At 52.4% G+C, this 16451-nt stretch overlaps 6 protein-coding genes across 6 annotated transcripts; 3 read left to right on the top strand and 3 right to left on the bottom strand.

Moving 5' to 3' along the window:
- Positions 1-361: 361 nt before the first annotated feature.
- BBA_07619 (siderophore iron transporter 1) lies at positions 362-2236 on the bottom strand (the record flags this gene model as incomplete). Its single annotated transcript, XM_008602716.1, has 1 exon — positions 362-2236. The coding sequence occupies one exon, from the start codon at positions 2234-2236 to the stop codon at positions 362-364; it is 1875 nt and encodes a 624-aa protein (XP_008600938.1).
- Positions 2237-4767: 2531 nt separating this feature from the next.
- Positions 4768-5885, top strand: BBA_07620 (polysaccharide deacetylase; the record flags this gene model as incomplete). Its single annotated transcript, XM_008602717.1, has 3 exons — positions 4768-4843; positions 4938-5158; positions 5313-5885. 3 exons carry the CDS (start codon positions 4768-4770, stop codon positions 5883-5885), a joined length of 870 nt encoding a protein of 289 aa, XP_008600939.1.
- Positions 5886-8317: 2432 nt separating this feature from the next.
- BBA_07621 (uncharacterized protein) lies at positions 8318-8884 on the top strand (the record flags this gene model as incomplete). The annotated part of the gene is made up of 1 exon (XM_008602718.1): positions 8318-8884. One exon carries the CDS (start codon positions 8318-8320, stop codon positions 8882-8884), a length of 567 nt encoding a protein of 188 aa, XP_008600940.1.
- A 1004-nt stretch (positions 8885-9888) lies between these two features.
- Positions 9889-10463, bottom strand: BBA_07622 (yjfJ-like protein; the record flags this gene model as incomplete). Its single annotated transcript, XM_008602719.1, has 2 exons — positions 9889-10229; positions 10352-10463. 2 exons carry the CDS (start codon positions 10461-10463, stop codon positions 9889-9891), a joined length of 453 nt encoding a protein of 150 aa, XP_008600941.1.
- A 717-nt stretch (positions 10464-11180) lies between these two features.
- Positions 11181-13336, bottom strand: BBA_07623 (trehalase-like protein; the record flags this gene model as incomplete). The annotated part of the gene is made up of 3 exons (XM_008602720.1): positions 11181-12363; positions 12415-13074; positions 13158-13336. The coding sequence occupies 3 exons, from the start codon at positions 13334-13336 to the stop codon at positions 11181-11183; spliced, it is 2022 nt and encodes a 673-aa protein (XP_008600942.1).
- A 2384-nt stretch (positions 13337-15720) lies between these two features.
- Positions 15721-16426, top strand: BBA_07624 (cupin 2; the record flags this gene model as incomplete). Its single annotated transcript, XM_008602721.1, has 4 exons — positions 15721-15939; positions 16038-16096; positions 16163-16284; positions 16347-16426. 4 exons carry the CDS (start codon positions 15721-15723, stop codon positions 16424-16426), a joined length of 480 nt encoding a protein of 159 aa, XP_008600943.1.
- Between the last annotated feature and the right edge of the window lie 25 nt (positions 16427-16451).

The following is a 16451-nucleotide window of genomic DNA, read 5'->3' on the forward strand; positions in this document are numbered from 1 at the left end:
GACGTCATAATGCACGCTAAGTTGTCAAGGTGTCGTCGATCGCGTTCGTGATGGGAAAGTCGAGATGCTCATGTAGCGTGGGATAGTAAAGTGAACTAGTGAATTCGAAAAAAAAAAACCAATGTTCAAGGCATTTTGTACAACTTGGAGCAATTGTATGGGTAACCTAATATTGCCACAGAATCGAAACACGAGACGTCATCATCAAAGTACACAAGACGAGGAATTATTGTATAATAACAAAGTAAGGGTATATATAAGATAAGACTATTACAAGACTGCTGAGAAAAGCTATATTGCGCCTAGGCAAAATACAATTTGTACCTGGACCGGACGTGATACATGACAACGCGTTCCATTTTTAGTGCTTCTCGACACCGCCAAGGTGCGTCTGTGTCTGGGGTACCTCCTCGTCGGAGGAGGACACATCCGAGTCCTTGACCAAGCTCTGTTCGTCGGTGAGGTAGACGTTGCGGTTGAGAAGGGCAAAGATGATGAGCGGCACACACAACGAGATACCAGTAATAGTCAACAGCCTCTGGATGTGCTGGTATCCGAGGATCATGGCCGTTCGCTCAGGCGTGCCAATGGGGTGGCTGACGATGAAGGTGAGGGGCGAACCATAAGCCTCTTGAGCCATGGTGGCGTTGATGGGGGCGAAGCGGTTCTCAAGCTCCTGGGGCAGCAGCTGCGTCCACATGGCGCCAGCAACAGCGTATCCGAGTGCCGAGCCAATGTTATACGTGGCGAGGAAGATACCAGTGAGGACAGCCATCTTTTCGTGGGGCACCTGAATCTGCAGAGAGGCTTGCGTAGTGTAGGGGAACAGACCACCCGCGAAACCAAGCACGACCTGCGCACCAATGACACCGGATCTCGTCGCGCTATCGGCGTCCACAGATCCTCTAAAATGAATGAGCAGACCAAAAGCAACCATGAACAGACAAGTACCGGCAATGATGAAGGGCTTGAGACGGCGGACTTTGAAGACAATGACACCGAGACAGGTGCCGACAATGACACTAACAAATGAGTAGAGTAGGGCAATGCGAGATGTAGACTTGACGCTAAAGTCGAATGCAACCTGGAGAACGGTGAAGAGAAAATCGGCTTGCATGGTCCAGGCAAAGTTGAGAAAGACGGCGATACCCATGGGGGCCCAAACGGAGCGATCCTTCATGAAGCGGAAGGGGACAAGCGGGACGGGGGCGCGCAGCTCCCAGAGAACGAAGACGGGGATGCAGCAGACGCCAATAACGAGGGGAGCGATAATACCGGCTGACCCCCACTTAGGAGGCGTGCCGCCTGCAGTGCCACCAGCAAGAGTGAGGGGAGCAAGGATGAGGCCAAAGACGGCAATGAGGAGGACAATGCCGATGCCGTCGAGGGCCCAGAAAAGCTCTTTGGAAAACTTGAAGAAGCGGACAAAGACGTTGTTGCCTGAGGTCCGCGCAACGGGATTGGTAGAGCGGAAGGACTGAGAGAGGTGACCAAACAGACCGCGCTCCCTGACCTTGTCGCGAATGCCGACCCAGGTGAGGCTGATGATGAGAGGCAGAGCGCAGATGGGATAAATTATGGCCCACATGCCGATGCCCCAATTCCAAGTTATGTGCTTGGTAGCAGAGGCTTGAATATCACCAGTGATCCAGGCGTTGATGATGAAGGGCAGTGCGGGAATGTAGCTGAAGAAGAGACGGGAGCGGGCCGTGGTGATGTCGGCGACAATGACCTCGACGAGGAGAATGACAATGGTGTAGCCAAGCTGATAAATGATGCTACCGGCGCAAAAGGTACCAATGTTCTTTGAGGCAGCCTCGATGATTGTGCCGACAGTGTAGCAGACGACGGAGAAGATGAGGAGCTCGACGCGACCAAAAATGTCGGCGAGCTTGCCGGCGGTGGGCTGGGCGGCGGCGGCGATGATGGCTCTGACGACGTTGATGGTGGAGAGCAACGAGTGCTTGCCAAAGGAGTTTGTGGCGTAGGTCTGGTAGTTGAAGCGCAAGCCGCCGTCGAGACCGTAGGCATACGCAAGGATGAAGGCGCTGAAAAAGATGATGATGCGGTCGACCATGGTCAGGCTGGCGGAAATGGCCTCTATACGGGCAACACCAGGCGACTTGACGCCACGGGCAATATCAGCGAGCGTGACATCGCCTTTGGCGACCGTTTCCTCAACCTCGCCATCGGCACCACGGAGATGGAGGCGCTTCTGCGCGCCGTAGCTGGCCATTGCGGCTTGTTGCGACTTGGTGATTGTCGGGTAGCTGCAGACTGGGGAAGCGGTAGGTATGAGATGGGATATCCTCCAAGGTCAACGGCCCTTTTTTTTTTTTTTCTTTGATCTGCGCTCAGCTAAGACCGTCCCTGAAAATCAGCCGCTTCTGACTTGACGGTACAAAGGTGTGGTAGTATTGAAGATGAAGACAACAAAGACGCAAAGAGACGAAGAGTAAGACAAGCTGACGATCGGGAGGGGGGGTATTAAGGTCGTTAAGTACGGCCTGCCTACCTAGCAAACGCCGAGCCGAAAAAAAAAAAACTCTCCACCTACACTTTCTCGCAATGATCATCACGAGGGCAGAGCCGGGCCATACATGGATTGATCAGATTACCCACCCCGAAAGAAAAAAAGTACGAAAAGACTATTGATCAGGCAACTAGTGTTTTTTTCCTTGCACCTCTACTATGCAGGATGCGGACGCCTCTCGGAGACGCCACCCTTGTTGAAGCTCCCATCTCCACTCGCACTAGCTTAACTCAATTGCAAAGTCGTGCTAGTAAGGCGCCACGGACGCGCCTCGTTTTGTTTCGAGGTTTGGTCCGAGTTATCTGATCTGATCAAGGCATATTACAGGTTTGCTGGGTGGCGTGTCTCGGGACCCCCCATGTTGCCCTTCTTTTGCAGGTCTTGAAGCCTGGTTGCGGTCTCGGCTGTCTCGATGCATGACGATGCATGCCAACCACCACCACCACCGCCACCACTACTATTAATTGCACCACCACACCGTCTCGGATTCGCCAGTGTACGGGTTGCATCCAAATCAGCCCCGATAACTGTTAATTAGCACACCTAGCCAAGCGACGAAGCGGCGGTCGACGAATTTCTGGACACTGGTGGAGCTAGTCGCTGAGAGCTGGGCGAGTCAAGCACCACGACAAGAATTTTTTTTTTCCTTGGCCCCGTGTGGCTTGCTCCCGCGTTGCGATGACTTGAATGGCCAATATTTATTTGCTCAGACTGGTTTTTATGTCCTTTCGGAGGTTTGCCGTCATTGGGAGAGCACCCGAGGGAAAAAAAAGAAGCTCACCTCGCTCAGGCTTCGGTCGCCCAGCTCGCTCTGGAATGCGATTCCTGCGCAACTTCCGCACCCGGCCATTCCCCGCGCTATTCCAGCCTTGTCTCACGCAAATCCCATGCGCCTACGGGGACCTTGCACGCACAGGAAGCAATAACCATCTGCGGTTATTATTATTTCTCATATCCACCAAACTGTGGATTTGCAAGTCTAATTGTTCAGCTTCTTCTTTGCACCCTGGGCCCTCGTGGATGCCGGGATGCCGGGATGCCGGGATTCTTTGGTCTTGGCCAGCTTTTGACGCCAACACCTTCGCCCGTCGGGTCGGTACTGAATCCAACAACTTCATTCGCTGCCTCGTCTTGTCCGACTCGTACGGCAGCTCGGCATCCCGCTACTGGAGAAAATAAAGGGCCCTCTATCTAGCATCCAATAACAAACATCTAGCTTCAGGCAGCAATACCGGAGAACAAGTCATGCTGACTATGGCCCCAAACCTGAATTTTTGACTTTTTCTTTCTTCCTTCATGCAAGGTAATTTTGTTCTCTGAGCCCAGACCTCAGCAAACACATCCACTAGTTCCGCTTTTCAGACGGGTCTCCGCCTACCCAGTCGTATATCCGACCCAGCCATGTTTTCAATCAGATAACTCTAAAGCAAAAGCCTTCTCAAGAACCGGAGCAGAGATCCGCAAACCAGATTGAGACGGCATCCTCGCAGCCCGCAATATTGACAGACTCGGTCAAAGTCCTGAGGCAACTGAAGAACCAACATACCTACCACAAGGCCGCGACCGCAATGGGCGGCAAAACTTTTCTAGTTGCTCACCGCGATTGAAACCTGACCGCTCCACTGATTGATAAGAATTTTCTCTTGAAGCACATGCCGGGGCTGTATTGGCAAACACCGCAAGATGCATCTGCGCAGCAGTTTGCCTCTGGTTGAAAACAGATTACCCACACAACCCGGCCAACCAGCCAACCAACCAGCCAACCAACCAGTCAGCCAACCAACCAGTCAGCCAACAGCCGTTGGGTTTCCTCTCACAGTTGGGTACGCATCCATCAATCAGCCGCTCCCCTCATTCTTCTCACACACACTTCTGCGACTGCTGTGGTACAGAGGTGGCAGTTAATACGAGCATGCGCAGTCAGCTGGCAAGTCTTGATGCACAACAATGCGTGAACTGCAGCGGCACAGACAATTCGGCACCTGATTTCTGCGCCCAACGTTCTCGTGTCGCACCGGACGGCAGTTGGTACCCCGAGCTTATTTCAGCATGCAGAACACGAAGATGCTGCACTACACAAGGGATGAATGCAATTTGTCAGTTACGAAGAAAGCATCGGAAGCATAGCTATATAAATCTCGGAGTCAGGTGCCTCGTCGTCGGTCGACTTCTCCCCCTGCTACCATCACTGAAAGGCGATACATCGACAAGCCACTCGTTGACAGTTTGCCAACATGTATTCCCAACTGCTTTCTCTTTTGCAGTTCGCTACTATTGCGGCGGCTCATCCCAAGGCATCAGCAGATGATGGTACATCACGACTTCAATCCCGGGATGGGCGATGCGGGCCAGAATTCGGCACCGTCTGCGATGAAAATGAATGCTGCTCTAGCGCAGGGTATAGTCTCATATTTTCCTCTTAAAATTCTCCGATCCGTGGCTAAGAATACACCAGCTGGTGCGGAGTTGGGCACCTGTACTGCTCTGCGCCGGACTGTCAGATCAACTACGGCCCGCGGTGTGACGCCAATGTACGACCCAAGGGACCGGCCACGGAGCAAGTACCGCGGCCGCAGATTGGGAATATCCCTTACGGCCAAGCAATATATCATTGCGAACGCTACGGTGATATTGCACTGACATTTGATGACGGCCCTTATATCTATACTGAGGATCTTCTGAACCTTCTCAAGGCAAGCATCAGGGCATCCCATGCCGCTTATCCTCTTGGCGATGCATTAACCAGGGCTCTCGTTGCTAACGATACATACCATGACAGCGCTATGATGCCAAAGCAACATTCTTCGTCACTGGAAACAATCTCGGCAAAGGCGCCATCAACGACCCTGCGCATTCTTGGGGTGGTCTCATCAAGCGCATGGTCGCCAGCGGCCACCAGGTTGCCAGTCACACGTGGTCACACCAGAAACTTACCACGTTGAGCGAGAGCCAGTTCCGTAAACAAATGTATTTTCTCGAAGTGGCGCTCGCAGACCTTCTCGGCTACTTCCCGACGTACATGCGCCCCCCATACTCGGCCAGCAACGACCAGACGGACGGCTGGCTCGGCGAGCTCGGCTACCATGTCACGTACTTTAACCTCGACACTGAAGGATACCTGAACAATTCCCCGAACGAGGTTCAGAAGTGCAAGGACATTTGGGACAAAAACGTCGAGGGGCGCAATCCCCAGAATACCAAGTGGCTGCAGATTGAGCATGACACCATCTACCAGACCGTGTACAACTTGACCGAGTATGCCCTCAAATCGTTGTTTCGCAATGGCTTCCGGTCAGTTACTGTAGGCGAGTGCCTCGGAGACCCGCGTGAGAATTGGTACAGGTGGGTGTAGACTGGTGCGACTTTTTTTTTTTCCATTTCGTGTCTTTCTAGGGCAGGTCGGATCGGCCTATTATGAGGCTGCTATTTTGCAAATAGGGAGTGTGTGTGACCTATATATGTTCTTGTCCGTAGTCGGCATGTAATAAGAATCACTGGATATATGAAGGCCATGTACAACATTTGACATTGTTTAACCATGGTTGAGATGAATCGTAAGGCGCGCGGCCAAATAGCATCAACTTTAATCGGTTCCACCGTCCTATATCACGTCAGCTACACGAGGAAAAGTCTTGGGATAAGGTTTCTACGATGCTCTTATCGGGGAAAGTCTTTGCGGTTTCAACGGTGTTGCATGGCCAACCCGTCTACCGGGCCGCGATCCACTCTGCCATCCCAAAGGCTATCTGTATTTCTAATGGATTTTTTTAATACTTTTTGCCTAGTTCTTCCCGGCTTCTTCTTCTTCTTTTTTTCCCCTTCTGGTCGTTGCGGTGTGCTAATCGCCCAAGTATCAAGGTAACATGGGTTGTCACCATCTCGGTGATTGTGTGCTCTTTTGCCGCTGGCCTATTGCGCTTCCGCCAAAGTACGTCCCGTCCATCAGTCAAATCCCGGTTGTATGAATCGCAGAGCCAAAAAAAAAAAAAAAAATGTAGGCGTCGCGGCCTCCGATTTTAGCAAACAGTCTTCATTAGTTAAAACACACTGAACTCGATGGCAGCCAGCCTTTTCCGTCATGATATCAAGCCCGCAAACACATCACATCGAGATGGTGGTTCGGCAGCGTAATGACTAGCAGACTTTGCTACGTATACTTTGCATACCTACGTGAGTCGCAGAAAAAGCGCTCGCTGGGGCTGGGCAACAGGGCAACACCAACTCGACTCATCATCTTGTTTCAAATGCCCTATGCCAGCCAGCGCGCCGCTCCCTACAACCCCACCCACTGTAGCGCCTTGAGCCGGTGGCAATACCCGTTTCGTACAGAGAGTAATTTGCGGAGTAATCTCTTGCTGCTGCTGGCTGGGGGCGCAGTGTAAGATGGTGATCAGCAACAGCTGCTATTAGAACCGCGAACCGGTACAACCACCCGTGAAAGAAACTTGTTCCGCGCCATGGGCCTGGTAAGCCGAGGTACAAAACCGGGCGAGCAGGGGGGGGGAGAACTGCTCAATTGACGAGGCCCTTGCCTTGATATTCCGTCGTGGAATGAATAGTCAGACTATTTAGGTTGCTTTGGTTTGCAAGTCGTCTCAACTCGTTTTGTCAATCAAAAAGGGCTCTAAATTTGGAATGAATTTCGAAGACGAGCCCCCCTTCCCCGCGAATGAAACAAAGTGCGCGCCGCAACAAAATTTTAGACGGAGCATCTCCATTGGTCTAGATGCGCTAGAAAAACCCCATTTCACGGGGGCTTAAGGCGGGTTTTAGAGTTTTGGCGGATCAAACTCGAGCCGATTGACTTGCCTGCTTTAGAAAGAGACCTTCTTTTTTTTTTTTTAAGGATTTCGGATTGTTGATGCAACTAGATTCCACATCTTGTTGTTTTGTCTGGGGAAAAGAGGGGTTTCTGGAAAGAGGGGCCTTTATCGCTGGCTGGTTTGAAGTCATCTAGTCATGGGCTATGAAACCTTGAGACAACCCCGCTTCGTGTCACAAAAGCGCGTCTGGCTTGCTGTGAATTGTCGCAGCAGTCTCGCACCGAGTCAGACTGAGCTAACTTGCAAATAGATGGAGGTTTGAAAAAGGATGAAGAATGTTTTGTTTTTTCCTTTAAAAAAAAAACTAATCAGGTAACTTTGTATCAACGTTCTACAAACTCTAGTTACAGTCCGCCAATGAAAACTTGTATATGGGAATCTGGGCTCAAATTAGCACACCACAACTTTCTCCAAGTAATATTATCAACGTGCCCGTACGGCAATAAATTGACAATTACAAAAAAGGTACATTTTTACTACCGGTACGGAGTTGCCGTACGGGGCGCGAAAGAAATGTGAGCCCGGGTTGGCACAAGGCATTGTATGCGCCTGGTGGCAGCAGGCACAACTTGAAGCGCAACTCGCTACCCTTGTGGAGCTTTCTGAAAAAAAGGTGTGCCAGCAGAGAGCCAAGTTGGGAAAGGGAACGGAAACTCGGCCAGGGGTATCTTGGCCCGCTTGAACTTGTATGGGACTAGTTTCCAGGTACCTGCGCAGCTATGCAGTTCGGTCAAGACTAGTTCAGCCAGTTAGCTTTGCTCATTTTGTTATTATAAGACGAGATCCGTCCCCTTGTAATCTCTTTTTTACTTACGCCCATTCTATAACCATTATTATATACATTGCCTAGCAGCTCCCACCCATCTGGCTATACATTCCTTCAGTTCTCTTTTTTTTTTTAGCTTTTTTTCTTTCTTCTTCTTTCTCATCCCTCACAACCAAAGAAAAAACACACGCCATCATGCAGTCCCAGCTGATGCTCGCCTCGCTCCTCGCCGCCGTCGCTTCGGCCAACAACCTGCTGACCCTGCGGCAGGCCGCCAACCCTCTGAGCTCGCTCTCCAAGGAGTGCAAGGCGGACCTCGAGGAGGTGCAGTCGGCGAGCGACCTGCCCGCGATCCCGACGGCCTTTATCGGCGACGCCTTTGCCGCCGTGCAGACGCTGTCCGACGCCTGCGCCTACACGCCCACGGGCACCGCCGCCGCCGAGTACACCAGCTTCGTGTCGGCCGCCGAGTCGTGGGCCAGCAAGCACACCAGCATCGCCTCCAAGATTGAGCAGGACTGCAACGCTGCTTTCCAAAACATTGCCAACCTCTGCCCCTCGGGCGTCGGCGTCAGCAACAACAAGACCACGTCCGGCGGCGGCGGGGGAGGTGACGAGGCCGCTGACGGGGCGACCGCTACCGGCGACGCGGCCCAGTCGAGTGGCGGCGCTGGTGGCACGACCTCTGCGGCGGCTGGCAAGGGCCCGGCTGCGGTGGGCGCGCTCATGCTTGCTGCTCTCGGCGCCTTTGCTCTGCTGTAAATGGCCCTCAATCGTACAAGAGGGGGTGGTGTTTATAGCTACTGTGCCCGTGGGGACGGTTCGCATTGGCTATGGGTTTTAAAGGAAGAAGATTGAAAGAGATTAGATGAGAAAAAAAGCGCAAGAGCAGGCTTCGGCGCAATTTTGATACCTAGTGCCCGCATGGCGCACAGCCAAATGAATATATTAATACCGATAATTACTTTTACTGCTGACGCAAACTCGACCGAGCTGGCGACACGCGCGCCCTCGGTGAATAACATGTTTTTTACTTGGTGTTGTCAAAACGCTTTCGCGTAATCAACTACATTAGTTGGGGCAACTTTCGCGTTATGAGACCAGAGGGCAGCGGGGAGAATGCGCCCAAGCAGGCCTATTAGCGTGCGCCGTTTGAGACATGGCAAGACAGGGTCGCAGTAACGGGTTTGCAGTGGTTCGCGCAACGGGCATGATGAAGCATAGCAACGGGGAACAAGAGATTTTGGTGATAATGATATTGTAAAGAGACTACTATATAGCACCTTTTTTCACTGTTTATTAGGGAATGAACCCAAGTACGAGAATTACTTGGAATATTTTCGCCTCTTCCGAAACCATCGGGATGCTTACGCATTATCAGGCTTCAGAACGCTTGATTACGCAATAAAGATTTTACCTATTTCTTTGTGGTGTATCATACATATAACACATTCTGCATAGCAAAAATTGTTTTTCTAGTTGCCTTCACCATCAGTTTCCATTCATGTGGCTCAAATTTGGATCACAGTCTTTCCCATGTTTGATATGATGCATTTCTACTCTTGTAGCTTTGCTTTGTCTACTTGGAGCCTAGCGACAGCGTAATTTCTGGGCGCGGCCCTCCCCCGCACCCGTTGTCATTCTGAAAGGAGCGGGGGTTCATCAAAAATCCAAACTGCCATCTAAGACCACCAAGAAAAAGAAAAGAAAAAGAAAAAAAAAAAACCCCCAAGTGTTCATTCCAATCCCCCCAGACCTTTTTTTTTCTACACCTGCAGCTGCGGCGGCGGCGCCACCGCTTCATCAATCTTGACGACGCGGCAGGCGGTGCCGTACGCGGCCGTCTGCGCAAAGCCCTCGACGTCGCCGGCGTCGAAGCGCAGGCAAATGACGGCGTTGCCGCCGCGCGCCTTGCACTCGTCGACGACGCGTCCGATGGAGTCGTTGCGGCACGAGTACAGCATGCTCGTGAACCAGCTCAGCTCGCCCCCGGCAATCGACTTGGCCACCATGCCCAGCGTCGCGCCCAGGTTGCGCGAGCGCACCGTGATGCCGTACACGGTGCCGAGCACCTGCTCAATCTTGTATCCAGGGAGGTCCATCATGGCTATACAAGGCACGAGGGTCGTGTTAGCGAATGTAAGTCTTTTTTTTTTTTTTTTTTTCTTTTCATATAGACTTTGAGTCGTTGCTTGAAAGTAATGGGAGGGGGGGGGAGGAGCAACTCACTGGTGGTCACGACGCCGTCAGTCTCGGTGAAGCAGTGTAGGTCGGACAGCTGAGGAGGAATATTGGCGGGCTCTGTGCGCTCCGGCGAGGTCTTGCTCTTTGACTTGAACATTTTCTGCACTCTTTTCCAGCCGTCTTTGTGAATGATGCGTCCGTAGTTTGATGCGGTGTAACTTGGTGGCTTACAAACTCGATGTATAAGCTCTAATACAAGGTCTGTACTCTGGATCAAGAATCGCTCTACAAAGACGCGAGACATGCAAAACCTTTTATACTTTTTTTTTTCTCTTTACCAAAACTCTCCCCTTGCACGATTTCAGGCTCCGGTTGGCTCCGATCGGCGGCCGTGACCCCGTCAATCCGTGAGCCCTTGTTGTCGTGGATGCATATTCGAGGGCGAGACATCAGCCTCTACGCTTGACTGTGCCGCTTCCGGCCTGTTGCCCGTCGCCGATCAAGGCTGAGCCGACCGTATGCATCGTATTTCTTGCGACCGCAATGCGACTGGTCAGTTGGTGATTTAAAAGTGGGCCCCTGGGCCTAACGGTCGCCTAATTCTAGCAACCCTGTGTGTTACCTTCATTCTTGGAGGCCCTGAAAATGAGGGACCTGTTCAAGTACCTACCTATGTAGCGATTTCTCCGATTTAGAGATATCATCTAACGTGCAGCAATGTGCTCAACTGTTCACAAAATGAGCAATTGAAAACTTGTAAATCTCTTGTATATCATTAAACTTATAATTACGTATCCGTTGACGTCGTATAATAAAGATTAGAGCTAATTACAGACTGGCAGCGCTCTGTCTCCACCTTTACCCTTTGAACCTCTCATAGAGCTCGGCGACCAAACTTCTTGACGCGCTGAGCATCACGGCTGCTCAGCTGCACGGCGCTGAGGCTGCGCTTGCCCGGGTGCACATTGGCGGCCGTAATATTGCCGCAGTCGGGCCGCTTGAGCTCGTTGGCAAATGTGTCGGCCACCCACAGCAGGACGCCGTTGGTCCAGCCAAAGCCCTCGACCACCTCGTACTCGCCGCCGCCGCCGGCATGGTTGATGCTTGTGTCGTCGTACTTTTCAAACATGATGCCTACATCAGACTCGGACAGACCCGACAGCTGCGGCGTCGCCGAGGTCGAGCCACCCGTCGCGTACCAGGTGCAAAAGGTCGAGTCCAGATAACGCTGGCCGAGACGCAGCGCGAGTTTATGCACGTCCTGCCACGCGGGATCGTCCTTGCCAAAGGTGGCCGGGGTGTTAGTCAGGCCCTTCATGAGGATGTGCATCAGCGGCGGCCACACGTTGGGCTGATCCCACTGCTGGCCGGTGCGCAGGTTGGTCGAGGGAATGCCGCCCTTCTTGAGGTCAAGGTACTTGGAAACGCGCGAATAAGCATTCTTGACCGCGTACGGATTGTTGCGGATGTAGTCTGGGGCGGCGCCCATCCAGAAAGGGTAAAATTGGGTAACTGCGAAAAGCTCCTGCATACCAGCGGGAGCAGTCGCATTCTCAAATGCTTGCGTGTCCGAATCGCTGGGGACATATATGTGCTGGCTTGAAGACGTTTTGTTATAGTCAAAGTAGCTGTAGAGCGTCTCATTCCAAAAGACAGCGTGAATGGCCTCGGCGCGGTCAGCCGCCTTCTTCGCCCAGCTGTCAGCAGCGCTGGAGTTGCCCGTCATATTGTAAAATTCAGCAATCGCCTTTTCGTTTCCGTAAAGGATCGAATTGAGGTCCACAGGAACAATGTTCATAATGTTGAGCGACCGCAGTGGGAAGTAAACGTCTCTCATCGAATCGCTAGGGTTGCTGGACCACTTGGCAGTGGTGTAGTCGAGGCCAGACTCGGCCCCGGAAGCAAGATTGGCGTAGAGAGTTGCCTGCTCACTTTCGCTGAGCGCCTTCTTGGCAGGGTAGATGATTTCTGATTCGGCATAGTAGGACTTGTTGTTTGCGGTAATGTAATCCTCGCGGTAGGACTCGGGCCGAGGCTGCGTGTTGGACACGGCGTAGCTACATTCATTAGCTTGCATCAATTGCATCCGGATAGTTAGTTTCGCTTACCGGTTGAGAGTATAAGTCTTGTTATCAACAGTCACGTCAACGGAGCGGTTGGTCATGAAGAAGTCATGCTCCTTGACGAGAATGGGCAGTGCACGCTCTAGAATACTAGTATCGTTGGTGTGATTGATGTAAGCCTTGACCATCTGCGACAGCACTGGGGGTTGTGAACGGTTGAGATAGTAGAGGCGCGCGCCGTTGGGAATGAACCCGAACTGCTCAATGAGGTCCAAAAAGTTCTCAATAGTGTTCTTGGTGACTTCGACGAACGCGCCGCCAGTGCGCAGTAAACCTTCGACGATCCAGTACGAGTCCCAGTAGTAGGGCTCACGGAAGCGACCGCCAGCGACAACAAATGTTCTGTTGATGGGAATGAAGCTGTTGGGGCAGCTGGTGCAGTTGGTGGTTGAGCCAGCGTACTCGCGTGTCAGATCAGGCCAAATGTCAATGACCTTGTTGACGAATTCTTTGATGACAGTATCGTTGAGCTTGTTGACAAATTTAGCATCAGTCTTGAGCTTGTCTTTAGAGACAGCTTTGAGTTCGCCGCCGGCGTCCTCGAAATATGTGTCAAGGAAATCGTTGAGTTCGGTGTTGTTGGACAGCGGCTTCTGGAGCTTATCAAACGCAGCCTGAATTTCCGACAGGGACTTTTTCGCAGGCCTGGATCGCAAGTCAGCTGCTGATCCCTGTGCTTACAGAAGCAGTCGCAAAGCTCCGAATAGCACACAGAGTGGGTATCTTACATGTCAACAAAAGTCTTGGAGTCTGTAAATGGCCTAGCCATCTCAATCTCCGCGAGAATATCTCCATAGCAGTAAATGGGAGAGTCGCATGGAGCGATGACGGAGCCATTTTGATATAGAGCTGTCGCAACAGGCAGCGAAGCTGCCAAAGCAGTCGCAAGGTACTTGAAGGAGGCCATTACTGTGAATTGCGCCTGGGAAGGAGAGCAATGGTTGACAGATCAAACTTGCTTCTCTTCGGTTGGGAGAGGACTGCACCACTCTATATGTACAAGAAGCAGAGAGCTGCCAAAGCACTTGGGACTAATACCTAAGCTTGGCGGGACGGCGCAATGCTAATAAGGCCCCGCTGGTAACCACTAAATTGCTGCCAGGATGACAGCTACAGACCAACCCGGATTGTCATTGTCAGGCTAGAGCCTCGCAGCAAAGGCTAAGCATATCGGCGCTGTACTTGGTGAGCCCACCAAACTGCGTTGCCAGACTGGAGCAAGTCCGGGGTTCTTGCTTGATCCCCACACAACAAGCCGGGGTCCTGCTGGAGCACGGTGCGCCACCACTTTTACCTCTGTAAGGCCAGACTTGGCCGGAGCATCGGCGGTCGATTGGTGGATGCCATTTTCTTCCATTACTCGTGACACTTCCACCGAATGTAAATGCGGAGGACGGCGATGGAGTAGGTGGTTTCGAAGTGGGGTAGACTGGCGTGGCACACGATCACCGTTGAGGTAATCGTGGTGTTGGCTCCCGTTGAGGTGAAGATTCGCGCTGACACTGACCAATTTGACTGCCTAGTAGGTAAACGATGCGGACGCTGCGAGACACTGAAAACGGCCATGAGCATTGGTCGAGTAGCGAGCGTTTGCCTCGACTCAATGGAGTCATGGAAGCGAGCAAAAGTCTCGTCGCTCTCCACATCTTCTCTGCCCGTTTCTCCAGCCCCGCCGATTTAGTTAACTGTCGTTGGGGCCGTAATAACGCCGTGTTCCTTGCGGAGCGGTAAATATGGCTGTGGCGCTGAGCTACAACGCAAACAGCGAGCTTCTCTACTGCCTGGCAGTTGCGGCGTTGACGTCAAAGGCGTCATTCAAATAAGCCTTGAGTCTATCAGTGGTGTTAGTGGTGTGGGTGGGATTAGGGGACGGAAAGATTTTCCGGGGGCACGCGACTGCACCGGCGGGCTACTGGGCGCCACTTGTGACGCAAAGGGTATGGGTGAATTGGTTTCTTGCCGCGGGTATTTGGAGGGCAGATTGTTGAGATGATGTTTGATGAAAGATGAAAGAGAAAGGTAACGCGATGAGACGGTGTTGACTGGCGATAAAACTTAGGAATTGCTAATGCCTGGTGTTCTGCGGTGTTTGTAGGCTGGCGGCCGGCAACAAACAAAGAGGCGGAGGAACAAGTGAGCCGGGCCGACCCCAGCTGTGCACCACAATGTCGACCCCTCCCATTTCTCCCACTTCTCCCACTTCAACAAATGTTTTCCTTTTCCAGGCAGAGTACGAATGAGGCTTAGCAAATCCAGCTCTCAGTACGGGTCGTGCACAATGGGCTTGGCCTTTTCTCGTGGAGATTTATTACCAAAAAGAGGACAGGAAAAGCCTCACTTTATTCGCTGCATCGGCCCTTTTCCCCGCCAAGCGACGACCGTGCGTTCTTTTGTTCTTCATCGCCATCGGTGCATAAACGACGCAACACCTGATTTGAGAAGCCAATCATCAGTAATTAACTTGAGCTAGACATGGCCGTTCACGCCTCCCAACATCAGAGAGACAAGGGCCGCGGATGCTGAGAAGCTCCCCGCCGTAGAGCGCTCCGCCTCCGAAGCGCCCCGGAGCTGGCCTGGATCGTCGACGATGACCCGCAGACCGCCCAGTGGCACCGCGAGCTGATGTAGAGCGGCGTGTCCATTGTCGCCGTCCCGCTACAAGACGAGGCCGCCGCGGGCGAGTCAGCATCTGGCGGCGGCGGTCCGTAGGTTTCCCTCAACGGCCGCCTCTTTGACGGGTTCTAGCACATTTAGAAATGTCAGTGGACCGTAGCTGCTACCGCCAGAGTGATCTAGGGAAGCTGTTTTTGACAAAGATTCGCCAAGCCGAAAGCGACACTTTTGCTGGTCGTCACCAGCTTGACAATTCAGTCTACATCTACCCGATTCGCAGTATCTTGCGACGTTTATTATCGCGTCGGTCTAGTATATCGCCGTTCCTTCGCAGACTGCCACTCACACGGACTTTGCTCTAGCGCAGGCTTGAGCTAGTTCCGCTCCCAGCTAGCCAACTTGTACACCCTTGGCGCAAGCTAACTCGAACAGAGGTGTAACAACCGACGTAACATGTGGAAAGATTGCTGCCTGCTCGCCGTCAGCTCTTGCAATCAGCACACAAACGCAGGCTTCACGTGATGGTGCAAGTCAGGTAGTATCGTATGGTGAGGGGTAAGGACATATGCTGCGCGAAAAAAAGGACCATATCAACCAAAAGACTGTCCTCACACGACTACTTCTCGGTTCCGTGCTATAAAGCACTCCTAGATATCCGCGGCAAACAGCACCGTCATCATGGCAGCCGAGCTCCCTCACCCCCGCAGAGTCGTTACCGGCCACGACAACGCCAACAAAGCCATCTTTGTCGAGGATAGCGTTGTCAAGGCCGTTCCCGTCGCCGACACGATTAATTTTGCCGTGCTGTACGAGACACACGAGTTCCCTGCCGACAATGGCGAGTGGAAGGACCCTGTCAAAAACCGCACCGAGAGCCTGGCCAACAAGGACGGCGTGGTGCTGCGCGTCGTCGATTTTAAGCCAAATTGTTTAGCGGCACGTACCAAGAAGACGCAATACACGTCTAAATCGCTCGTGCTAATGCGACCATGTAGCTCTTTCATCGCACGGAATCTCTCGATTTCGGCATCATTACTAAGGGCGAAATTGTCTGGTGAGTGGAATGAAAAGTGGGGGAAAAATAGTGTGCTGGGTGAAGGATGCTCTGACGCCGTGTAAGCTGTCTCGATGATGGTGTGGAAAAGACGCTCCGCGCGGGCGATGTCTGCGTGCAGCGCGGCACCATACACAGCTGGCAGAACAGAACTGACGAGACGTGTCGCGTGACCTTTGTGCTTGTTGGTACGTGGATTCACTCAACTTGTGCAAGTTGATTCAGCTCGTCATGTTGACATATTCTACAGCGGCCAAGACTATTAGCAAGGACCTAGATACGACGGGCTTTGTGGCCGAAGAAATGGCGACTGGAGGAGAGGAACGGTAGCTGCTGTTGATTAAACGGGCCATGT

Source organism: Beauveria bassiana (assembly GCF_000280675.1).
Source record: "Beauveria bassiana ARSEF 2860 unplaced genomic scaffold BBA_S00026, whole genome shotgun sequence".
NCBI lineage: Eukaryota > Fungi > Ascomycota > Sordariomycetes > Hypocreales > Cordycipitaceae > Beauveria > Beauveria bassiana.